The following is a 24,765-nucleotide window of genomic DNA, read 5'->3' on the forward strand; positions in this document are numbered from 1 at the left end:
AAGGGATTGCTCACGGTTTTCAAAATAGAATCGATGGAAGTCCAGGCCCTCGACCAGGTTCCCCAGGGCCTCGGGTTCGAAGGCCGTCATCCCAGGGTCACACATTTTCCTGGGGGGAGGAAGTCAGAGGAAAGATGGGCTGGGGCGGCCTCTCAGGTGCCCCCTCTAATTCCAGGGGCCTGGACCCCAGGAAGGTGAGCCTGTGAAATCAAAAGTGACTGCACCCACCTCATAGGATCAGTGAGGCTGCGGAGGGGACAGGGCTGGGACAGGGACAGTGTGGACGCTGCTGACTGGCAGGTGCTACTGGGTCCAAACCATGGCTCTGCCGCTTACACGTCATGAGACCACCATGCCCCCCTGCCCCCCAGCAGTGGCTTTACGTCTCTGAGCAAGAGGGCCATACCAAGATGCCAGCGGGGGTAACTCAGCCTGTACACAACTCTCCAAATTACATCACACCCCCCACCTCAGGCAGCAGATCTGTCCAGAGGGGGCTTTCCTAATCTGTCTTCCTTGGGCAGGGGGACCTTTTCCTTCACTTTGAATTGGCTTCTGTTAACCAGCAGGTGTGGCCCCGGAGGGGTGCGTTTTGCTGCATTAAACGGAGGTGTCCTATTGTAGGCAGCAGCGTCCTCTGGGAGCCGCAGCTCCCTCTTCTGTGAGATGAGGAAGGTAGCAGCCCAAGAACCGGCGCCTGGGAGGAAGGAGCCCGGGCGTGGCTGAGCAGGTCCTCTGCTGTGTATTTTTAGCTCAGTGCTCACACTCAGGTCTGCATTCTGGGAGCCCCTAATAGCCAGATGGAGGAAGGAAAAAACTGTCTCCCCCATCCCTAGGTCTCTGAGATCTTCTATGACACAACGGGGACCCCTGTGGCAATGACAGTGAAGCCAGGGACAGGAAGTACCCCAGGACAAACAAAGACCCCAGCCTGGGGAGGGGCTGAAGACAATGGCGGAGGGCCCAGCCTCGTGTGAGCTGGAGCTGTGGTGAGTGCAGGGCGCCCTGCCCTTGTTCCGCCCTAACCGCTCTGTCTGTGTGACTCCAGACAACTCGCTTCTCCTCTCAGAACCTCAGGTTCTCCTGACGGATTGGCCAGCAGGGTTGTTCTCAGATCACGTGGGATTCCCAGGATCCTTCCAGATCCAGAGTCCTTTAAGCCGGGGCTCTGAGGCCTGACCATCTGGAAGACTAAGCACCACCTCGCTCTCTCCAAGGAACCCTTCTGCAAGAGGTCTCTGGGCCTCTGAAGGGACTCAGAAACCATCTGCTCCAGTTCCATTGTACATGTAGGGAAACAGGCTCAGTGAGACGAAGGGGCTTATCCAGGGTGACACAGGGTCAGACTCAGCACCACAGGCCCCAGAGGTCATAGCAAGGGGTCAAAACCTAGGCTACAGAAGAAGTGATATCGCAGAGGTGGAAGACTTGGAGGGGTTTGGGGTCAACAGGAGATACCTCTCCTTCCCTCCCTCCCTATAGCTGTGTCCCCAGAGCCGCTCTCAGGCTCTCTCATCACTGACTTAATTCTTTCCAGGGCCAGATGCAAAATCTGTTCAAGAGAGCATTTCCATGTTTTTATGCAACCCTCAGGGGCACACATGCACACACACCCATGCACACCCCTTATGCACGCAGTCACAAACGTGCACGTTACGTGTGCATAGGTACATCACACTCACGTGTACATGCGGCCTCCGTCTCACACCTGCACCTTCCAAGGTCCTTGTTTCTCCAGAAATAATCAGCAGATTTCCGGGGCTTTGTCACCCGCTGCTGCTGAAACCCTCCCACGATCAGGATGCACCTGGCCTGCCCAGCCTTTGAGAAACAAACTTCAACTCCTGGGCATATAGCAGGAACCAGGATCAAGCTGCCCAAGAAGCAAAGCCCACCCAGGTCATTCCTACTTCACCTAACAGACAAGGGTCATTCTGCCCTTAGTTGATAGATAGCTTTTGTCCACCAAAAAGCATAGGTTGGGTCTTCAGACCCGGGCCTTGTCAGCCCTGGCCAAGACGTTGAGGCCTCAGCCCAGAATCCTGGCTCTTCTGGGGGCCCACTGAGGTCCGCTCCTGGCCTAGACCAGCAAGGCTGAAGATGGCCACCAGGGGGCGCTCCAGCCCAGTCTTTGTACACTGGTCGCTTCTCCAAGGGCTGGCCTAGGTGTGTAGGGAATGTCTCATACCACTTGTTTCCGATCATGCCATTTTTGTGCACTCTGCCTTATCCCTGGATGGCTCAGAATTGCTTTTTGCGGTTCTTTTTCTCCCGCTTGTTCACTGAAGTTTGGTTTCCTGCCTGCTCCTGCCCATCTGAGGTCAGAGGAAGTCCACTGTAGCCCAGGCCTACATGGTCGGACTGAGGAAGGGCCTGCCTCCCTCCCCTCCTTCCCAGCTTATCTCCTGAGGAGGCTCGTGTTGCAGTGGAAGCCACCCCCTCTTTCCTTGGGGAAGGAAAAGAGTTTTGTTGGAGTTCTTCCTAGACAACAAGATAGGAGCAGGAAGAGGAGCAGGACTGAGATATAGACAAGTACTGTGAGCAAAAAGCTTAATGAGACCATAAAGTCTGAAGGCACACCAGACTGAATGAGTTCAGCCTGATTCACGGCACATGCAGTGTGAGTGAATGAGGGTCAGAGACAAAGACCCCCCAACGTTAGCCATCAGCGCCCCCTGATTCAGGCAGGACATGCAGGATGCACCCAGCCAACTCACGTGTAGGACTCAAAATCTCCATTGCTTATGGCTTCAATCAGCTGCTCCGTCACTTTTATGATTTCTTGTTTCCGCACTGTAAGGCAGGAGGGGACACAGAGAGATAATAATGATCATGACGGAGATGTGGCACCAGCCACCGTGTTCTGAGCCCTCACCACACACCAGCCCCCGTCCCGAGGGCCTCACATTCTCAGTTGTCCTCACGCTGTCCCTGGGTGTCATCACGCCCGTTTCGTGGAAGAAGAAACTGAGACCCAGAAAGGTGGAAGGGTGTGAAAGTCCCCTCGACTACAAAGGGCAGAGCCTGTGTCTTAGTTGGCAGCCTCTGCTTCCAGAGAGCAAGCATGGTTCTGGCTCTAGGTCTGATTTGAACACAAGTCTTGACTCCAAAATACACCTTCTCCATCACCTTGTTTTGCCACCTGAATCCAAGCAAGGTTACCTGTGATGATCACCACCAGCAGCCAAACACCAGAGGTTCCCCTGTGGTCCAAACTGAGGCCACTAAGGAAGGGCTTAGGGCTTATTTATCCCCTGGGTCTGGGTGAGTTTTTATGCTATTTGCATACCTACAAGAATCAGGCACTGAGCTTTCTAGAACTTTCCAGGCATAATGAATCCCAGTTACTGACACCTGGCCTCCCCTGTCTGCCACTGAAACACCACAAACAGCTGCTGTCTTTCTGGTAGAGGAGTAGATATCAGTTTTCTTATTAGGTGTGTGACGTTCTGTGCCCTAGCTTTCCCATCTGTAAAATGGGGATGCTGTCACCTCTTATACATTCAGTGCTGAACAAGCGGTGTAAAGAACCCAGGCTTCAGTATCAGATAGCCTTCATCTGAATCCCAGCCTGGGTCGTTATCAGCTGCGCAGCCGTGGGCCACAGGTTGTTTTCCCATCCATCATATGGAGACGATATGCCCTCATCCCAGAGTTGTTATGACTACGGGATGAGATGATGTGCCTGAGGCACTTGGACCAGAGCCTGGCGCATAGTAGGTACACACCATAGGTCCCACTTCCTATATCCTCCCACATGCACTATTGTATCTGCTCCTCACAGCCTGGGGGTTGGGGGAGGCAAGGCCAGTTTCTTTCTATTTGATACACGAGGAGACCAAGCCTCAGCAATGAAGGAACTGGAGTCGCATGTCCCAGCTCCCAGCAGGGCTCCTACCAGAAGCCTCACTCAATTCCCCGGGTCCTCCTTCCCTTCTTCCCCAGGCTCAAGCTTGGCCTCAAACCTGGTCAGCAAGCTGGCTGGCCAGAGCAGCCTCACGTGACATGGGGACATACTGCCTGTCTCTCAGGCCGGGAGCGCGGGAAGAAGCCTGCTCCTGTCACAGCCCTCGACCCGGCCTGCCCCTCTCCTTACCAACTGCAGGGGCCACCCTGGCCCACCTCACACGGGGAGCTTGCCTCAGGCCCAGAGGACACAGAATCACAGAACACCCAAGCTGCAAGAACCTTGGTGACCACAGACTCAGCCTCCTTATCTAGCTATTGGGCAAACAGAAGCCTGGTAAGAGGTGCGGCCTGCCCAAGGACACAGAACATCCCGGGTGTGCAGTCTGGCTTCCAGCGCAGGGCCTTTCCCAGAACCCGGGAGCTCCAACACATTCCCTGTCACATTGGGCCCATGGGCTGTCTCTTCCCCAACTCAAATATTTAATATGAGCACTGCAAAGGCTCACTGGCCCCTGGAGCAGGCCTGGCTCCGCAGACATTCCTTGCAGAGCGAGGGAGTGTGCCAGTGCTCAAGCCTCGGAGCTTGAAGCCTCCCAGCACAGCTTCCTATGCTGCTCACTCCCCGTTCAGAGATGAGCTCCAGCCACACTGGAGGCAACAGGTGAAATCATCTGCTCCGGTGTCTGTGCAGGAACAAAGCCATCATCACCATCTCCGCCCCACTACGTGCCCCTCAGGGCAGGGCCCGATGCCCAGCACAGCTCTTGGCACGTGGTGAGTGCTCAGTAGACGTAACCATCTTGGAAGTTACCATCTCCAGTGTCAGCCACCACAGTGAGCGACACAGTCTTTATCTCCTGGCTCCTCTAAGAATCACCAGGACTGGGAATGAGTGTCTTAGACCAGGAGCTCTGCTGGGTGACCCTGTCTTGCCCGGCACTGAGACAGGCAGCATAAATGAATGAGTGGATAAACCAAATCAGGGTCTGAGGCTGCTGTCTTTGCCTTGTTCCCTGGAACTGCACAAGTTGCCTAGTGGCCTCTGTCCCTTGGAGCCCAACAACCCAGTCTCCTGGTCAAGCTAGAGACTGAGGATGGAGAGAAACGCACCTCTATCAGGAGACACCTCATTCCAGCCGCTCCCACGTGGAATAATGGTGACCACGCAGGGCAAATTCGCAGGCTTCTGGCAGGCCCTGGGGCCCGAGCCACCCCCCTTGCCTTGTCTGCACAGCTTTATGTGCCCTTCCCGCTTGACATTCCATGAGCTTCTGCTTAACACCTTGTCTCCTGTGGGCTGCTTCTCCCCAACACGTCAGAAAGACTAGCCAAGTGGTCAAGGGCATGGATTCTGGAGCCAGACCCCAGCTCTACTATTCAGTAACTATGTGCCCTTGGGCAAGCTATTTCCCCCTGCCTCAGTTTCCCATATGTATAATGGAGCTACTAATAGTACTTACCTCATAGGGTGGTTCTGAGGGTTGAGTTAAGAATATATCAACGAAAATAACTAACACACATATGGTCCTCACTCAGAACCAGCTACTGTTCCAAGCCCTTTATATCAAGTCATTTATGTAAATAATGATGCGTTATGTAAAAGCGTTGAGAGCAGTGCCCGGCGCTCCATAACTGAAAGCTGTGATTATCCTCAGTGCAAAGCTCTGAATTGGAAGTTCCCCCTGAGGACAGCCTCTAGCCAGGCCGGGACACTTCCCAGCAGCCTGATATGTGATGCTTCAGTTTTGGTTGAAGCTTTGGGGCTTGCAGCCTGCCTGGGAGGCCACCACACTGCTGGAGAGCGTCTTCCATTTGCACCCACGTCCTTCTTTTACGTTAAAATCTTCCCCTAAAAGCCCCTTAGTTTCTGGGGCCCTGCACTGTGTACCTGATTTCCCAGACTTTATGCCTTCACCTGCCAGCCTTTTCTTCTCAGGGATGATCACAATAAACTGTGGAAAATTCTGAAAGAGATGGGAATACCAGACCACCTGATCTGCCTCTTGAGAAACCTGTATGCAGGTCAGGAAGCAACAGTTAGAACTGGACATGGAACAACAGACTGGTTCCAAATAGGAAAAGGAGTACATCAAGGCTGTATATTGTCACCCTGTTTATTTAACTTATATGCAGAGTACATCATGAGAAACGCTGGACTGGAAGAAACACAAGCTGGAATCAAGATTGCCGGGAGAAATATCAATAACTTCAGATATGCAGATGACACCACCCTTATGGCAGAGAGTGAAGAGGAACTGAAAAGCCTCTTGATGAAAGTGAAAGTGGAAAGTGAAAAAGTTGGCTTAAAGCTCAACATTCAGAAAACGAAGATCATGGCATCTGGTCCCACCACTTCATGGGAAATAGATGGGAAACAGTGGAAACAGTGTCAGACTTTATTTTTCTGGGCTCCAAAATCACTACAGATGGTGACTGCAGCCATGAAATTAAAAGACACTTACTCCTTGGAAGGAAAGTTATGACCAACCTAGATAGCATATTCAAAAGCAGAGACATTACTTTGCCAACAAAGGTTCGTCTAGTCAAGGCTATGGTTTTTCCTGTGGTCATGTATGGATGTGAGAGTTGGACTGTGAAGAAGGCTGAGTGCCGAAGAATTGATGCTTTTGAACTGCGGTGTTGGAGAAGACTCTTGAGAGTCCCTTGGACTGCAAGGAGATCCAACCAGTCCATCCTGAAGGAGATCAGCCCTGGGATTTCTTTGGAAGGAATGATACTAATAGCTGAAACTCCAGTACTTTGGCCACCTCATGCTAAGAGTTGACTCATTGGAAAAGACTCTGATGCTGGGAGGGATTGGGGGCAGGAGGAGAAGGGGACGACAGAGGATGAGATGGCTGGATGGCATCACTGACTCGATGGACGTGAGTCTGAGTGAACTCTGGGAGTTGATGATGGACAGGAAGGCCTGGCGTGCTGCGATTCATGGGGTCACAAACAGTCGGACACGACTGAGTGACTGATCTGATCTAATCTGCCAGCCTTTTCTTCTCAGGGCTGAAAGCCTCCAGAATGTGGTTTGCAGTATCTCACTCAAGCTGGCTATCTACTCTTCTGGGGTACTTAAGCTATTAGATGCTTCTGTGAGTGTGAGCACACAGTCCTTGATGTAGCTTGAATATTGCAGAATCTCAGGCCTAGGGTAGCACTTTTTATCCCCTTCCCAATTCTGGACACTATACCTCTATTAATGCAGCCCTAGACAGTGCCTAACTTGGCCTTCACCCACGTAGGACACCAAGTTTGCCAATGGTTAAAGCCTGGCAGCTGGGAATCTCCCTCGCTTCACTATCTGGGACCAAAGATCTGGGGCTCTGAGGCCCCTTAGATCTGGAGAAATTCACTTTTGTTCTGAGCCCCTCCCATGCCCTCAGCAGATCCACTGCTCTATGAAAGATTCATCCAGCATCTGCTTAGTAGCAACTCTGGCATTTTTAATCTTCTAGGCATTCACCCAGACAACCAAGAGTGTTCCCTCATAGCTGGGAAAGCTGAAGACCCAGAGAGGTTAAGACACTCTCTCAAGGTCACACAGAGCACGGCGGCTGAGATGAGATCAGCATTCCCGGCTAAAATTTCCCAGAATGTCTCTGCCCAGATTCGGAGGCAGCTCTTTGGAAAAGAAACGGAGTTTTCAAGAAGCTGACCAGGAGGAGGGCGGTGGGGAGGAAGCCTAGCAGAGTCCTGTGTAGCTCAGAGGGTGAGAGGCCTGTGTATCAGCCTGAGGGGCTCTGAAATATTCATGTCCCCTTCTTTGCTCAGGGGGAAATGTTCCCTGGAGGATGACATTTCTAATTAACTTTAATGTTAGGTCAGAATCCACCCTACCAGCTGCTATTCTCACTTAGTAAGAAGACTTAACAAATTAACACCAGAAATGGTTCTCTGGAAATTTTCTCTGAGGCCTGAAGAACCTGGGGGAGGCACAGGGCTCCTCTCTCCTGCCAAACAGCGGGAGAAGCTCCTGGTTGGGCCAGCATCTCTTCCAGCAGACATGGCCCTTTACATGTATGGACACTGAGGCAGGAAATGGGCTCCAAGTCCTACCATTAATAACACTGACATGCCCTTTCTCTTCTCTGGGCTTCAGCCTCCCTCTTTTTATTTTATTTATTTATTTTTGGCCATGCTATAGGCATGTGAGATCTTAGTTCCCCGACCAGAGATCAAACCTATGCCCCCTGCAGTGGGAGTGTGGAGTATTAACCACTGGACCACCAGGGCAACTTATTCCTCCTCTCTTTAAAAGGGACATAAATGAACTAAAATTCAAGACTTCACAAATGTTCCCATCCTGATATCGCTAAAGCAGAAGATAATGATTGTAAATGTCAGACCTTGGGGATACAACCCAGAGCCGTTACTCCAGGTGGAAAATGTCTTTAACGGGTCTGCACATGGCACATTGCATTAATAGTAAATACACACTTCACATTCTATTTCAAACATTTCTCTGTCTGTTTAACATATAAATATTTATCTTAAAATAATCTTTAAGTAAAACTGACGCTCCAGGAAAATGCCGTATGGCTTCCAGTCATTCAACCGTAAGCTCCAATTTGAAAGAAAAGAAATTAAGATTTATTACACAGTGACCATATTCCAAGCACTGGGTAAGCACTTTAGACACAGCCTCTTGTTTCATCTGCACAGCAGTCCTCTGAGCTTGGTGCTGTTATCATCATCTCTTTATAGTTAAGGAAACGGAGGCTCAGAAAGGTTCAGTAAGTTGCCTAAAGTCACCCAGCAAATAGATGCCAGTGAACAATCACAGAGCTTGTTTGCCTCCACAGACCCTGTCTGCTCTGAGACCAGGATTATGAGGCCACAACCAGTCTCCTCAAAACACCCAGCACCTCACTCTTACCACTGGGACAGGGAGCCTCAAATACAGCGAATGTCTCAGAAACACCCTCTATTGCCCCCCACAAACCTATGGAATCAGAATCCACAAGAGCAGGGCCAGGAATATGGTTATAAATCATACGTGAGGGGCTGAGAATGCTGGCCTGATCCCAAAGAATTTGGCAAGATAATGCATTTTGAAGGCTGTCCCGAAAGCCATGGTAGAAACTTGATTTGCTCTGGCACCAGGCAATGGTGATGGAGTGACCACCCCCCACCCCACCCCACTCCCAGCTGGGAACCACCTGAGAGGGAACACAGGCTGGGCCTACTCTTCCAAACATCCTGGTAGAGGGAGGAGGCAGCTTCAAGGGTTTGGTGTGTCAAAACGGCCTTAACTCAGCCTGAATGGCAGTGGCGCAGAATATGTATTACATAAGAAAATGCTCTTTTCCTCATGACTGTATTCTTTTAGAAGCAAGTCGTCTAAACTCCTGAAAATATCTCGACTGGCACCACTGTGGTCTCTCCAGGTCGGTGCTATTTTTCTAGGTCTCAGAGACTGCCCAGGCATCTCGGATACATGCCCGAGTGTGAGAACCCCGAGCCTTGCCGGGTCTCCCTGTCCTGGGGCAATAAGGAGGGCTGGGTACAGGCAGAACAGCAGGACATCACTGACTCATCCAAGGACTTGGTGCAGATGTCAGCACCCCACGCTCCCTCCTCTAAGCTCCAAGCACACTTGCCACCCGGCAAGGCCTCCCCAGCCAAGGTTACAGGCCAGGCCCTGAGGTGCACTGCCTGGGTTCATATCCTAACTGTACCCTTTATAAGCTCTGGGACTTTGGGCAAATTTACTCAACCCCTCAGATTCTGGGCTGTTGAATGGGGTTAATCACAGTACCTTCTTCCTAGGCTTGTTGTAAAGCTCAGGTGAATATCAAGAAGTTGAAACATGTCTCGCCCACAGCAAGTGCCCCATAAAAGACAGCCATTAGTATTCCTGTTGCCATTCTATTATTTCCTCTCTTACTATCAAATCACATTTATCTGGGGTCTTGCTCCCCCTTGCATCTGAGTGCTGGTGAACACTATTAGTCACTGGCTACAGTAGCCCCTGAATTTTAGGTTGGCCTTTTTTTTTTCTTTCTTCTGGCCATGCTCAGTGGTATGCAGAACTTCCCCAACCAGAGATCGAACCTGTGCTCCCTGCATTGGAAGTGCAGAGCCCTAACCACTGAACCACCATTGAAGTCCTTGGGTTGGTCTTAGGCAGTGTTTCCCATATTCCAGTTTGTTGAACTTTCTACATTTCTGCTTTCCCTTCCTTTACTTCGAGTTTTTAAAATCAACTCATCTTTTTTAAAAATTTCAAAAACACTTCCAAAGGAAAATGTATACTACATTTATGACTTGACTATGTTAATTTTTTCACATTGAATTAATTTAATACATGTTAAAGTCAACACATAACTGCTGCCATAAGAAAAGTCCATCCAGGTACCACTAGTGGGTCAGGCACACCATACGGGGAAATGCTGCCCCACAACGTCCCCAGCCTATAGGAGCAAAGTAAGGCTTTCTGTAGAGAAACAGGACACAGAGTTGGCCTAGGGGCCCCTGCAGGCAGGAGACTGTCAGTGAAGGGGGCCCACCAGGAGGCCTGGGAGCCCTGATGCTGAAGGCAAGGCCCCTCCTACCTTTGGTGTCTTCATCCTCAATGGTGGTATTGGTGCTCTCTGAAGATTCCTGCCAAAAAGAATACAGGAGGTGGTGAGGCCCACTTGCTGAGCAGAAAGAGGTGGGGTCAGCGGGGGGCTGCCCCAGCTGCCCGATGCTGCGGCCCCGTTTCCATAAGCCTCATCGGCTCTGCCGTCCAGGTGCTGCACTGAAAAATCCCGTCAGCCTTCCGAGCCTAAGGAGGGGACGGGCCCAACTCAGCAGGCGGCTGGTGGAGGGGAGCGGGGTGAGAAGGAAGGGGTGGATGCACCGAGAGCCCTGGCCTTTCTGGGAGGGCTGGGTGGGGTGGTGTGGGGGGCTGTCCTGAGCCCTGTCTGCTGGAGGGAGCAGAGAGGGGGTGTGGGGGGCAGAGAGGCACATGGTGGCCACAGGATGGGGAAGGAGTACACACACTGGCAGGGGAGGAAGAGAGAGACGGGGAGGCCCAGTGGGAGAGAGCCTGGGCTTTTCAGGGGGAGAAAAACCACACAACTGAGGGAGACAGCAATGGAGTCAGAAGAAGAGGGGCATGGGCCATGCCACCACAGGAACCCCTAGACAGAGGCAGGGGCTGGTGGCTCCTCTGCCACCGGCAGGCCCTGGGCTGCCTCGCAGAAGCTCAACAAGGGCCTCCACGGCTTTGGCCAGACCAAGCCCCCCAGCAGCCACAACTGGCACAAACCAAGCCCTGAGCTGAGTTCCAGAGCCAGGGTGGGGAGAAGCGAGAAGCCACGGGCTGGATGTGGGATGGGGTTCAAATCAACCTTTGCTTCCAAGGGAGTTCCCAGGTCTACTGTCAGGCTGCTGGCCTGGGCCATGGAGTTGGAGGTGTCAACAGAAACACGCCAACAACACGCACACACAACACACATATTGTCACACGAGGCACACGTACCAAGCACGCCCTGAGCCCCCTCTCCCCGCCCCGGGTTCCCATTGCAGCCTGCAGGAGAGAGGCAGGAGCGAGGGTTCGAGGCCCAGGATTTACCGGCGTTTGGGAGACGGCAGACACTCACCATTAACTGAACGCTGGAACTGGACTTTCTTTTCTGGAAAAACAAGGAGAAGAGATGGGACAGGAAAAGACACAGCATGAAAACGGCAGGGAGCAGAGGAACGAACAACAGGGGAGGGTTGGAAGGAGGATGGGCCTCGGGGTCATTCTCTGTGGTCCCTTGCCAGCCAGTGTCGGGACAAGGTCAGGGCCACCAGCAGCAGCTGACCCGGCAGGGACAGTCCTTTCCAGCCTGGAGTTCTGGGGCCTTACGCACAGCTGCCTGGGTCTCAACAACCCAACCATCAAGCTCCAGGCCAAGCCTCTTCTGGACCAGGACTCCCCTTACGCCAAACTGGGATGTGGAAACAAATCCTGGGTCTCAGATACTAGTTGCCTAAGGCCTCCAGAATCCAAAGCTCTTGAGGGATAAAAGGTCTGGAGACCTTTTGTCTCAGCTCAGGTCTGGAGATGAGGCTCAGTGTCTCCTCCTAGGCTCCCCCTGTGTCTCTGATGAAAGGACCCCACTCCTGACTTGCTTGAGTGTCACAGTCACTCAGGAAGCTTGTCCAAAATACACATAACCGGGCCCCCTCTCAGGAGTTTGATAACTAGGTCTGCATCAGAGCCTGGGCATATTTATTTTAAATGATGTTCCCAGGTGATTCCAAAGCAGAGACAGGGGTGGGAACCAGTCCCCTAAGTGACCTCAAAAATCCTGAGGGTCCTCCCTTCAGCCTATTCTAACTTTGCAGGGATTTGTCATGTGACCTGTGGGAATCAAGGGAAAGAAAGAGGAACATGTTAAGTTATCTTCTCCCTCTTTCAGTTCTAAGCTTGGAGTCTTAAAGACTCACACTCATAGAGGTTGCAGGGCAAGACTGACACTTGCATCGCACAGGTGGGAAACTGGGGCTCAAGGTGGCTCAGATAGCTACTAGCAATGAAGAGGCTGGAACCCCCCATGCAGGCCCTCTGCCCTGTCTAGGTCTTCAGGTACCCACAGCCTGATGGCTCCTCATGGCTCATCCTGGAAGCACTTACATCTGAGAGGCCAGGAGGCTGCTCCCTGAGCTGCTCTGTGTGGGGATCAGTGGGGAGACTTGAGATGCTTTCCGGGTAGGCCTTTGCCGGGGGAGGCACTGGGTATTCTCTGAGGGTCCTCGGGTCTAATTCTGGGCTTTCTGATCCAAGATCCAGGAGCCTGAGACCCTTTCCTCTCCACCCAGGGCCTCTGCAGAGGTGGCCAGGGTGGCTCACTGGGCTTTCCCAGTGTTGGTGCTCACAGCCCTGCCTCTGCCCCAGCTGGCCCGGGCGGTGTGACTTCCGCAGCCAGCAGCCAGTCCTTCCTGCCCTCCCCTCTCATCTCCTCCCCTCTCCTTTCCTCCTAGTGTCGGCTTCACTCCTGGCTGGAGCCAGGCCAGGCACAGTGCGTGTTGGACGGGACAGGCCCACACAGCTCGGCTGTCAGCAGAAACCGGAGAGTAGCGTAGGGGCCAGGAGGTTCCAGGCGGGACACGAGGGGGGAACACAGAGCAGAGACTGCATCAGATTCGGACATACAGTTACAGGATGGGACATGGAGGGGTGGGGTCATGACGCACAATGGGACACCAACAGGGGCAGTGAGTGGGGTTGAGGGGTGGAGCGGCAGCCCCTCTTCATGGAAGTAGTGGCCTAGTAGTGGCTGGGACGGGGGGCATTGCTTCTTGGTAATGGAAAGACTCGATTTTCCTGAATCACAAAGATGATGATGATACTAGTAATAAGCCCTCACCAACCAGCATGTTAGTTTCATTTCAAAGGCGGGCTGTCATCAGAAGTAGAGTCACATCTCTTAGAACCACATGGAGAAGATGGTTCTAAGGTTGGCAAGGATGGTAGAAACAGACGATGGTCAAAATTAACCTTGAAAAGCCCTTAAAAGCCTATAAAGTACTGTATTGTGTTATATCTTGAACCGAGTTTTTCCTCCAGCGTTGGAACCAATCAGTGCTTCTTCAACTAAGCTCTGGGTGAAATCAGTGGTTTGTCTCTAAGGGACTAAGTTGGAAGAGGAATGTGCGTTTCCCACTTTGGCTGGGCATGTGTTGGTTACCAGAGAGCATCATGGTGTGACTCCACCAGGCCCGCCCCGGTGGGAGACCCTCACCAGCTCCCCGAAAACAGCTCTTCTCCTTTTGCACAGATGACGGAACTGATGACCCAGAGCCCCAAGGGAGGGAACAGTGGGGCCCAGGCTCAAAAACCCTGGCTTCTTGACTTGAGGTCCGGTTTCAGTCAGAGTAAAAACATGAATGGATCTCCCAGAACAACATCTTGTAAGCCAGATCCTGGGCCAAGCCCCTTGGGTCACTCTCATCTTCCTGCTAGACATTCCCCCTCCTTCACTCCAAGCAAGGGGAGGAGGCTGAGCTGCCGAGAAAGGTTCGGGCCAGGAACAACCTTTGTGTGTCTCTTCTTCCACGCCCAGGCCACCCTGAAGAGTCACCCGGAGTCTGTCCTGCACTACAGGGAGCAGAGGCGCGCTCTTCAGCAGTGCCCGCTGGAAGGTCCTGCAGTGGCCAGCCAGAGCCCTGCCATGCTATAGGATGTCCTTGCCCTCAGACAGCCTCCGCCTCCTGGCCACGACCGGAGAAAGCCAGACTAGAGCTCCATTCCATGACCTGGCCTGAGGGAGGCCCTGACCAAGACTTTGCCAGAGTCATACCCGAGTACCAAGCAGACCTCGGCAGCCCTGTCTGGGCCCCTCCTACCCCTCCTCCTACGTGGGCCTCAGCCCACCATCACGTGTGGCCTCTGCCTTATATCCCCCAAATAGGATTTTTCCCATGGCACCCAACACCCCGAGTGTCTACACACGAGGGCCAGATTGAGCCCCAGCTGCACCATGCCTGCCCCCCACCTACACTGCACAGCCCCCCATCACCCTTTCAAATTGGGAGGGGAGGAGGTGACTTGTGGGTAACCCCAGCAAGTAAGCCAAAACTCAATCCTGGATTCCATTACAGCTTCTGGGACAGATGCGTGTCAACTTTGTAAATTAGGCTGGCTTTAGATCTGTGGTTTCCAAATATTTTTTTGAGCAAACTTCAGAAAAAATCTTACCCAAAAGTCCAACACATGGAGCAGAAAAGATAATACCATTGACTAGCCTCTCATGAGTGGGTCTCACACGCCAGGACTGTGCTAAGTCGTCAAAACACAGTATCTTAGTACATCCTCACAAACAGCTCTGGGAGGTGGGAGACCCTTTCTACCCGTTGCTTGAACAAAGAAAGACAGACTCAAGAGATTCAAATAATGGGCCATAAGCTCACCCAGGCTCTCTCAACCACTGTGATGGCTGGTCCATGGAGCTGTTCTGGCTGAAGTAGGTGAGAAAGGCCCAGCCCTCTCTGCTCAGTCTCCCACTTTTCAGTCCCTCCCCAGCTGCTGCCAGAGGTGCCTCCCAAGAAGCTTCGGGCTCCAAGGAGTTCCATTTGAAAATCATGGGCTTTGACTGATAACCAAATAATTACATATTCCTCAAGCACCCAAGATGAGAAGAGAAAATTATTTTTTGTTTGTTTTTAAAGCTGAAATCTTGGAAATCATGGAGTTCACATCGCCCAGCTTCCCCACTGTACTTTTGGGGAGACTAAAGCCTTCAGAGGGCTAAGAGCAGAGAGAAGGCCCATATCCTGGCTTCAGGCAAACAGCCTAGTCCCCTCCATGCAACCCCTGGCAGATCAAAGCCAGGGGCCTGAGACTCTACATGCCACTATGAACCAAGCCATGAAGCCACCAGACCACCTGGGTGGCTGTGTTTGGACAGCATCCCACACCTTCCAGTGTTCTGGGCATAGACCAACCCTGGGGCCCTTGGCCAGGCAGGGCTCTGAGCCGAGAAAAAGGCAGGGTCTCAAGAGAGGAGAACCCACAAGGCGAGCCAGTGGCAGGGGAGGAGGGAGCTGCAGAGAGCAGGGAAACAGGCCCCAGAGAGCAGAGGGAGAAGAGAAAGGAGGGAGGGATGGGTCAGCGGGGTGTGGAGGGAAGCAGCTCGGGCATCAGGGGTGGGGACGGGCATCAGGGGTGGGGATGGGGCAGGCCTGGGTTGGGGGTGGGGTGGGGTGGGGGGATAGGAGGAGGGGATTCTTGGCACTGAACCGGCAGGCCTTGATGGGGGTGGGTACCTCTGGATGTCAAAGCCGAGAGGACTGGCTGTCCATCCCCTGCAGGCTTTGTAGGTTGGACTGGGGCATGCATTGGGTCAGGGGCCCATTCCAGCCAGCCCATACTTGGGAAGGAGGAGGTCACCCCTCATGACATCTCTGTCCCTTCTTTGTGTCCTCTCACTCACCAGTCCTCCAGATTCACAGAAATCTCCTTTAATTTACCCTTATGCCCGCCCCAACCTCAAGCCACCTGCCTCTCCCACCCTCTTTCAACCCTCCCTTCCCCCACCTGCCCCCATCCATGCTGGTGGAAGGGTGGGCACCGAAGCCCAGGTCTCTGGGTCTGGGGACCCCAGGCTGCATGGGTGAGCGCATCTGCCCAGAACCCCGTTGGCAAGCCTGGCTCTCACCCCAGCCCTGCAAGCCGGGCCCTGCAAGCCAGAGGCAGGCCCTGCTGAGCTGGCTGGGGCTTACCTTCACACCATCGTTCTTCTTGTTTCCTCCACTCTTCCCGCCTGCAGAGGAGAAAAAGTAGAGGGTTATCAACACCAGGCAGGGCACCAGGGCCCACAGCGCGAGGAAGAGCAACATCCACGGGCCGCGGAGGACACGGAGCCGCAGCAGCTATGTGAGGAGACCTCCTCCTCTTGCTCTTCTTCCTTGCGGGGTGGCCCAGGGACTGCCGGTGGCCCACCGCAGTCTGGGGTGGGCCTGGGCTCCCCCCGGTTCTCAGCAGTGTCAGGCGTGACCCTCTGGCTCCATGGGTTGAGGAGGTGCCCACTGTGCCCCAGACCGTGGGAGCGCTTTCAGTCTGGGGATTCCCTCCAGATCCCGGTCACCACTCGTGCTGGTGGTGGCCAACCCGGAGGCCCGGCTCCCCAGCCCAGGGCTGGACGCTCCCTCCCGCCCCGGCCGGCTCTAATTTTAGCCCCATGCTGCTACGGAGGTCATGTGTCAGCCCTGCCTACTCACTCTGGACAGCTGCGAGCTGAATTTTGCTGGTGATAAGAAGCAGGTGCCCCCCCGCCCGAGTCCCTGCTCTTCTGGTGCCCACCCCAGCCAGAGCACCCATTCCCTGAAGAGTCCTCCCCATCCTCAAACTCTAGAGCTCTGGGCTGGGGCTGGCCATCTCCCTGGTGGTCAGGAAAAGCAGAGCAACAACTTCCAAGAAGGCCTCACCTGGCATTTCCCATTTCCTTCCTTCTCACCTTCTGGCCAGAGCCCTTGGAGAGGGCACCAGTCAGGACAAGGCATGAACACCCAGCCCTGCGCAGCCTGACTTCTGGCAGCTTCAGATCTCAAATAAATGGCTTTAAGTTAAATGAGACATAGCACTTGGCACGTATGCAATAGATGCTCAGTAAACAGTAGCCATGCTAAATCCTTCGCCGGATGAGAGCAAGCTGGGGAGGAGAGGCGGTACCGAACATGATGCCCCAGAGGTTTGGAAGGATGGAACTCACAGCTGGTGCAGCCCGCCAGTCATCCTCACATTCCCACCGATGACCCCTCTCAGGCTCTTGTGCATTTTTCCCCTCTTGCCAAGTTTCCACCTTGCAAAGCAAGTGGGGGGCGGGGTACCTCTGGATCCCAAAGCCGAGAGGAATAGCTGTTCCATCCTCCATGTACTCTGTGGGCTGGACCAGGATACACAGCAAGCAAGGGGAGGACTTGCCCCTCAAGCCTCCAAGGGGGCCCCCTCTCACTCCAGCCCACTATGACAGGACTGTGGGTCTCCAGAGGCCACATATTCTAATTTTCAGGAGATTTTCTATGAAATGAAAATGCTGGAAACTCTTGCTCACCGCCCCCCCACCAAAAAAAGTTTTAAAACACCACTGGCCCCCCAAGCACATGGAGAGAGAGGGAATAACTTATGTACTCCATTTTGTGAGCTCTGGACTAGAGTGCCTGAGGGGCCCTTCAGTTGTTAAAAAAAGACTCTGACTGCCTGGGTGGCTCATCTTTCAGTTTAAGGAACTGCAGGATCCCTGTCTGGGAAGCGCGTGGGAAGGCAGCTCTGTGTGGTGGGGAAAGCCCAAATCTGAAGTTCCAGGGCCTTCCCGGGCCTGGGTCTTATTCTGCCAGCTGGTTAAATGGGCAGGTGGGCCCTCTCAGAGAAGCCAGGCCTGCAGCTCCCCAGATCCGAGCCCTCATGGTGGGGCTGGCCACCTGTCCACAGCAGCCCTCCCCGGCCGGTCCCGGCACCAGCCCCAGCCAGAGGGCCCCTCGGGTGAGCTTTGCTATATCTGCTCAGCTGCCCCGTCAGCCATCCTGGGCTCCTCAGGGAGACGCCTCTGGCGGGCACTGGCCACGGCACTCTCCAGCATGCCAAGGGGAGCTTCTTGCTAAGCCCTGATGCTAATCCCTTCCCCTTCTCTCTTCAGGGCCACATGCCGCAGGTCACTGGGCCTTCCCTGCCTTAACCAGCCTGGCTTTGACCAAGGCCAAAGGCTCCTACCCTGGACTCCTTGGTGACTCAGCCTAGTAAGGGCACGTGCTCTGAACTGGTGACACCTGCCCTGAAAGTTCCCTTTAGCAGCATGACCTGGGGTGTGTCAGAGTTGACCTCCCTGAGCCTCTGCTTCCTCATTCAGAAAACGGGGGTGGCAATCGCCTTGTCACAGAGGCCACATGAGTGAAAGCCCACGCTTTCACTCTCGGTACTGCTTGGGAACTGCTTGGTGACTGTGGGGAACAGGAATGCCGCTCTCCCTGGGCCGGGCTCAGTCCCTCCCACATCTGGACCCTGACATATGGGGAGCCTCCCCACAGCTGGCCCAGCCTGAGAACCCAGCACCGCTGTGAGGTAGGGGAGGTGAGGGTTAACGTCTAACCCTTCCTTGTGGGCCCTTGGCTTGATAACCTTTGACCTTTACCACTTCTGCAGGTGGTATCAGGTGAGCCAAGCCCTAACCACTGAATCCTCTACAGCCCCATCTCCACAGGCCTTCTGGTGTGGGGTATCTGCACTCAGATACCCCATTGGACAATGCCCCCACCTCCTGCAGGATGTGTGTGAAGATGAATCCGAGGTCCTACCACCTACCAGAGAAGTTCCTGGTGGCCAGCATAGTGGTGAGGATGGCTCCCTGCAACAGAAAAGAGAAGGCGGTTTGGGGGAGAGGAGGCCATAGGTGAGGGGAGAGGAGACAGAGATGGGAGGGGTGGGGAAGGAGAGGAAGGGGCTCCATCACAAAAACCTTCTGAAGCTCCTTGCCCTCCATTTCTCCCACCCCACAGCCCCGAGACTATCCCCGCCTCCCGGGAGAAGGGTGAGGCAGAGGTGATCTAGGCCTTAGCTGGCACTGCTCAGGAGATAGGGCCATCCAAGGAGCAGATATTAATAGATCCCACCGGCCTGGCCAGAGCTGGTGGATGTGCTCGGGGACACCTGTCAGTGGGGGTTCCTAAAGGCCAAGGAAGTTTCCTGCTGGGGCAAGGACACCAGACTCTGCACCCCTCAGCTCTCTCTGTCTGCATCTTCTGCCTGGACACAAAGCTCCTCACTCTAGTACTGGCTCATCCCCCTTTCTGTAGTTCCTGGGCTCAGAACCTTGGAGGATTAATGGGGAAAAACCCTCCTCTATCAATAAGGGGACTGGAGACCAATGGCCAGTTCAGATTCTCTGAGTCCAGCGGTCCATGATTTTAAGACTCCCTGATTCTGACATTTTGAGACTACATCTATGACAGCTCCCACTGGGGGTTGGGGGTGAGACTCAGTTCCCCTGGCATCATGCTCACCACCACCCCCTTGGCCCATGTCCCTGTCCTGAGCCACCACACCAGGCCTGGGGGAAGCTGGTGAGGAAGTTCTGAAGGAGCCAGGGCCTCAGCATCTGTCACTCAGCAGCTGATGGCTTCTCTGTTCCAACCAGCTGGGGGCCCCTCGGTCATCCTTCCTACCTGCTCACAGGACCCCCGGCAAGGTCTAGGACAGGACCTGTCACAGCCCTGAGAACACAGACCTGCTGAGAGGCCAGCAGCTCAGGGCTCACCTAGGGCGCACTGTGACTTCCTCAGGGCACAGCCCCTGCCAAGTCCCTTGGCCGTTCCTTTCCAGTGGTTGGCAGCTGGGGTCTCTCACCCCTACCATGGTCGCGTATCATTCCTGGAAACCTCTCCCTGCCCCACTGAAACACTTGCTGTCCCCCTAAGGGGTCAAGCTCATGCTTCCAGACTTCTGCACAGGCTATTCTCTGTGTCTAGAACACCTGCCCCATCAGACTTTACACTGGTAATACCTGCTTATCCTTCGGGATCTCAGATCAAACGCCACTTGCCCAGAAAGGCTTCTGGGATCCTTCCCTAGTCCATGCAGATCTGTTCCCCTCTCTGGCCCCTCTGTGGACCCCCCCAGCTTCAGGGCAGCACTCACCACTGCCCCGTACTGTCCTGGTCACTTGACTGTCCTTGCCAGCGCTCACTGCCCAGCCCAGACAGCCGGTGGTCAATAACACTCGTTGACTCAGTGAAGGAGAGAACTAGTGAGCGGGTCTCTTGGCCTCTGTGCAGACCCAGGCCAACCTATTCCCTTGTCTGTGGGGCATGGAGGATGAGGACCTGCTGTTACCTTCAGTTTTCTCCTGGCGTTGAACTTCTTCAGGCAGTCCACGGTCTCCTGTCTGTGCATGCAGGAGGCCACGGTGGACCGGTGCTGGAGAAAGGAGGGGAGAGGTCTGTGAGTGGGAGGCAGGCCCACCCGAGGTCCCCCCACTCCAAGAATATCCTGTGGATGGGGTGGGTATCTTGTGAAGAACAGTTCTCTGTTCTAAGGGATGGTATAAACATCCTGGTACGAGACATTTGAAGCCAGTAGCTCCCCCCACCAGTCATGGTGCCAACTCAGAATGCCTCCCACTGCCACTCTCCACCTGAGAACCACAGCAAGGTCAGTCTCTTGAACTAAGCCCCCTCAGGCCCAGCATGGGCCTGAGGGGCAGCAGGCAGGTCCAGGACACTGTGAGGGTCTTGATCCTGAGGTCTGTGAGGAAGGCTCACCGAGATCCAGGGGTGCTTGAGGGCCTCAGCGGCCGTGATGCGTTTGGATGGGTTGATGGTCAGCATCTTATTGATCAGATCCTTGGCTTCTGGGGTAACGGTGTCCCATTCTGGTGACGGGAACTGGAAGGGGCAGAGGGGCCAAGTTTGCCCAGCCTACCCCAGGCCACCCCTGCGATCCCCCAGCCCCTGACTGGCAGGGGAGCAGGCAGGGGTCCTACTGCCCGTCCATTCGGGCATCCACAACCAGGAGTTGGGGCAAGGTCCCCTGGCCCCACAACAAATCAGGGCAATGGCAAGGGGAAAGGAGGCCTCCCTCTGCTCTTCTGAGGCCGTGCCTTATCTGGAGAGCAGCAGGCCAGTGGTGACAGCCCAGACTTCAGAATCGGAAGGTTGGGTTCAAGTCCCAGCTCTGCCTCCTGGGCTGTGTGACCTTGGACAAGTCACCTTGGACATGCGACCCCTCAAGCTATCCCTAGAGATGTTGTAAGGATTAAATATGATATAAAATGCACGGCACATGGCTCAATAGGTATCAGCTGTGCAGAAAAGCAGTATACTTGGTAGGCAGAAGCACGGACACTAAAGCCAGACTGCCTGGCTTCACTAAAGCCAGCTCTACCATTTCTTAGCTGTGTGTTCTGGCCAGTTATTTAACTTCTCTGTGCCTCAGCTTCCCTATCTGTAAAAAAGCAGTAATAACAGTACCTATGTCATGACTGGTATGAAGATTATAATAATAGAAAGCATTTAGAAGACTGCTATGTGTGTTAGCTATTATTACTGTCTATCTATATACATACAATATATAATTGTGTGCGTATAACTATGGAGAGATAATCTGGCTTCTGGGGCCTGCCCCCTCTATATCCCACTCTACTTTTGTGCTGATTCTGCCTCCTGGGGCCCCATGAACTAAATCCCCATCACTTAGATGCTCCAGTCACTAGCATGGCCAGTTCATCGTCTGGCCCCAGTCAGCCCTCAGGCTCCACCTGCTGGTCACCCCTACCCCATAGCTAGAGAGTGGCAGGAGGGCATGAGGGAGGCGTCCTTGGGTCTCTGGCCTCACTGGGCCATGACTCCCACTGGATGGGACCCAGGGGCTGGCAAGGAGGCTGGAGACAGGAGCACCACTCACATCATAGGCGCCAGCTTTGATCTGCTGGTACAGGCGATGCTGGTCCTCATCCCAGAACGGGGGGTACCCCACCAGCAGGATGTACAGGATGACCCCTGGGGAGAGGACCAGGAGAAGCTTGAGCCCCAGGAATAGGAGGGACAAAGGGCACGTGGAGGAGAGCGATGGGAAAGGAGAGAGAGTGCACCAGAGGGCAGGCAGCCAGGGGAACGGAGGGGCCTTCAGATGGACTCACCGCAGGCCCACAGGTCCACGGGCTTCCCATACGGGTCCTTCCGCAGCACTTCTGGGGAGAGGTATCCAGGTGTCCCTGCGAACCCTGCTCCCCAGACACACAGACAGGCAGACATATACACAGAGGTTGGCACGTAAGTAACTGGGAGCAAGATCCTGCTGGAAGAGGGATAAGGCTGCCCTGGAGACGGGGAAAACACCCCCTGCCCCCAGAGCCAGCCAAGGGCTGGAAGCCCTGACCTGGTAAGACAGCAACACCTCTAGACCAGGGTGGACAAGGGCAGAGTACGCGGTCACCACCTGCCTTGAGAGCCTCATGGCACTGATCCATCCCAGGGTCCTTCCCACAGGGCCCTGCCTCAGAGTCACAGATTTCTGGCAGAACCCTTCCAGAAGCCTCCACCAATCAAGTGCTGGTGGTCCTTGAGATGAAAGGTCCTGGCCTGTCAGCACCAGATTGAGCTGAACCCTCACCCACTCCCCGCTCCATCCAGGATCTGGTCCTGGGGTGGCAGGAGGCCTATCCCTAACACTGGCTTTGTCCTAAGTCCTTTAGGTAGGTCCCTTTTCCTTTGGGGCCTCAGTTTCCTCATCTGTGAAACAAGGGATTAGGGATTTGTATCCTAAACACCTCCCAGCACTGTTGGGAGAACTACTTAAAAAAATGGACACCCAAAATGTTTTGGTAAGTTATTGTGAGAATAGTTCCTATTAAGGAGTATGTATGGGAGAAAGCAATGGCACCCCACTCCAGTACTCTTGCCTGGAAAATCCCATGGATGGAGGAGCCTGGTAGGCTGCAGTCCATGAGGTCACTAAGAGTCGGACACGACTGAGCGACTTCACTTTCACTTTTCACTTTCATGCATTGGAGAAGGAAATGGCAACCCACTCCAGTGTTCTTGCCTGGAGAATCCCAGGAATGGGGGACCCTGGCGGGCTGCCGTCTATGGGGTCGAACAGAGTCGGACACGACTGAAGCGACTTAGCAGCAGCAGCAGCATGCTAAGCAAGACTGAGAACTTTCCATGCCTGATCTCATTTAATCTTCACACAGTCCCAAGGAACATACTTTTATTATCCCCATTTTACAGACAAGAAAATGAAGTCTCAGAGAAATGACTCACTCAAAGTCATATGCCTTGTAAATAGCACAGTCAGGATATGAACCCAGAGCTCAAGCTCCTAACCACTGATCAACATTGCTCACTAAAAAGTATTCCCAGATAGCCGAAAGGACTCAATTACGCCAAAATCTCAAGAGCATGACTCCACCCCTTTTAATTTCCTTTGACCTATTCTTAGTTTCTTAGCCCCCATTCCTCATCTTTAAAATCAAGATGATAATCTAGCACCCAGGCTGCTGGGGAACTCACGGAAGCCCCCAGCCGACAGTATTGGATGCGCATGTGAAGAAGTCAGGTACTGTTTTAATGACAACCAAGTCCCAGGCCTGGACCCCAGGGAGCTAGGATGGGCGACAACCACTGATGCAAAGAGTCTGGGTAAGGAGCCCTCTGCTCCCTGAGCCCTGGCTGGGGCAACATCCATCTCCAACCGGCCCCCGCTCAGGCAGAGGGTTCCTAGAGGCCAATGTGTCAACTCAAGGCTGGCTGCCAACACCCCTGCCACCCCCTGCCCCCACTCACCAAACCACGCCTGCTGCTCGCCCTCTACCTCTATGGCCAGGCCAAAGTCCGCCAGCTTCACCGCAGCGCCCTTGAGCTTGGAGGCCAGCAACAGGTTCTCCGGCTTCCCAGGACCAGAGAGAAGAGGAAACGTGGGAGAGGAAGAAGTCAGGGGACAGTGAGCATATTCAGAATCTCACCTCTAGAGATCTGGGTTTTCAGGAGGAGCAGCTGAGCGATCCAGAGGCTCCCTGTCCCTGCCTCCCTCCAGCCCCAACCACAGGACCCCTGCACTTCCCAGAGATGGGACTACCCCACTGCAGCCCTCCATCTGCTGCAAACAGAAGACCCTTTTTCAGCCTGCCAACCCCTCCTTCAGCTTCCAGCAGGGTTTGGTTCTGGGGCTGAGGTGGAGTGGGGCAGTGCTTCTACTATACGCCAGTCACTGGGCTAAAGGTTTTGCATACATCATTCGATTTGTCATCCCAACAATCCTTTAGGGTAAGCACTCTCCTCCAGTGGCCTCCTTACATCCTCAGAGACAGTCATTCTTGTTCCACCTCAGGGCCTTTGTACTTCCTGCTCCCCTTGCGTGATTTGCTCGCCCTCTGAGCTTCACAGGTGTGGCTCCTTCTCATCATCCAGCTTTCACCATGTCACCTCCTTCAAGAAGCCCTCCATGACTACTCTATCTAAAGGAGGAGTTCCCAGGTATCTTCTGTCTTAGCAGCTTGTTGTTACCTTAATAGATCTCATCACAATTTCTAAGTGTTTTCCCATCTGTCTATGTGCTTATTCATTATCTGTCACCTCTGTGCAATATGAGTTTCTGTCCACCGATGTATCTCAGAGAAGGCAATGGCACCCCACTCCAGTACTCCTGTCTGGAAAATCCCACAGATGGAGGAGCCTGGTAGGCTGCATCTGTCACCTCTGTGCAATATGAGTTCTGTCCACCAATGTATCATTAGCACCCAAAACAGTGGGCAGCACATAGCAGGCACTGAAGTATGTATGAAAATAAGGAAACTGGGGTTCAGAGAGGTTAAGTCACTTGACCGAGGTCACACAGCTGGTGTTGATAGAACCAGATCGAGGCACAGTCTGGCTAGA

At 53.9% G+C, this 24,765-nt stretch overlaps 1 protein-coding gene across 4 annotated transcripts in view; it reads right to left on the minus strand.

Moving 5' to 3' along the window:
* The window catches only part of CAMK2A (calcium/calmodulin dependent protein kinase II alpha), a 64,377-nt gene that overhangs the window by 5,896 nt on the left and 33,716 nt on the right, over positions 1-24,765 (minus strand). For 2 of the 4 annotated variants that reach the window (XM_086412436.1, XM_086412437.1), the window contains exons 7-17: positions 23,674-23,776; positions 22,026-22,109; positions 21,791-21,885; positions 20,650-20,772; positions 20,222-20,305; positions 18,695-18,737; positions 16,120-16,160; positions 11,511-11,543; positions 10,476-10,524; positions 2,718-2,793; positions 15-109 (exon numbers count right to left, since the gene is read on the minus strand). In XM_086412436.1, the coding sequence (XP_086268562.1) occupies positions 15-109; positions 2,718-2,793; positions 10,476-10,524; positions 11,511-11,543; positions 16,120-16,160; positions 18,695-18,737; positions 20,222-20,305; positions 20,650-20,772; positions 21,791-21,885; positions 22,026-22,109; positions 23,674-23,776 (826 nt within the window). The remainder of the gene's footprint in view (positions 1-14; positions 110-2,717; positions 2,794-10,475; positions 10,525-11,510; positions 11,544-16,119; positions 16,161-18,694; positions 18,738-20,221; positions 20,306-20,649; positions 20,773-21,790; positions 21,886-22,025; positions 22,110-23,673; positions 23,777-24,765) is intronic. The other 2 variants (XM_086412438.1, XM_086412439.1) reach the window with 1 other exon arrangement.

Source organism: Bos grunniens, chromosome 7, assembly GCF_055505025.1.
Source record: "Bos grunniens cultivar Pamir isolate PY7600 chromosome 7, Bosgru_T2T1.0, whole genome shotgun sequence".
NCBI lineage: Eukaryota > Metazoa > Chordata > Mammalia > Artiodactyla > Bovidae > Bos > Bos grunniens.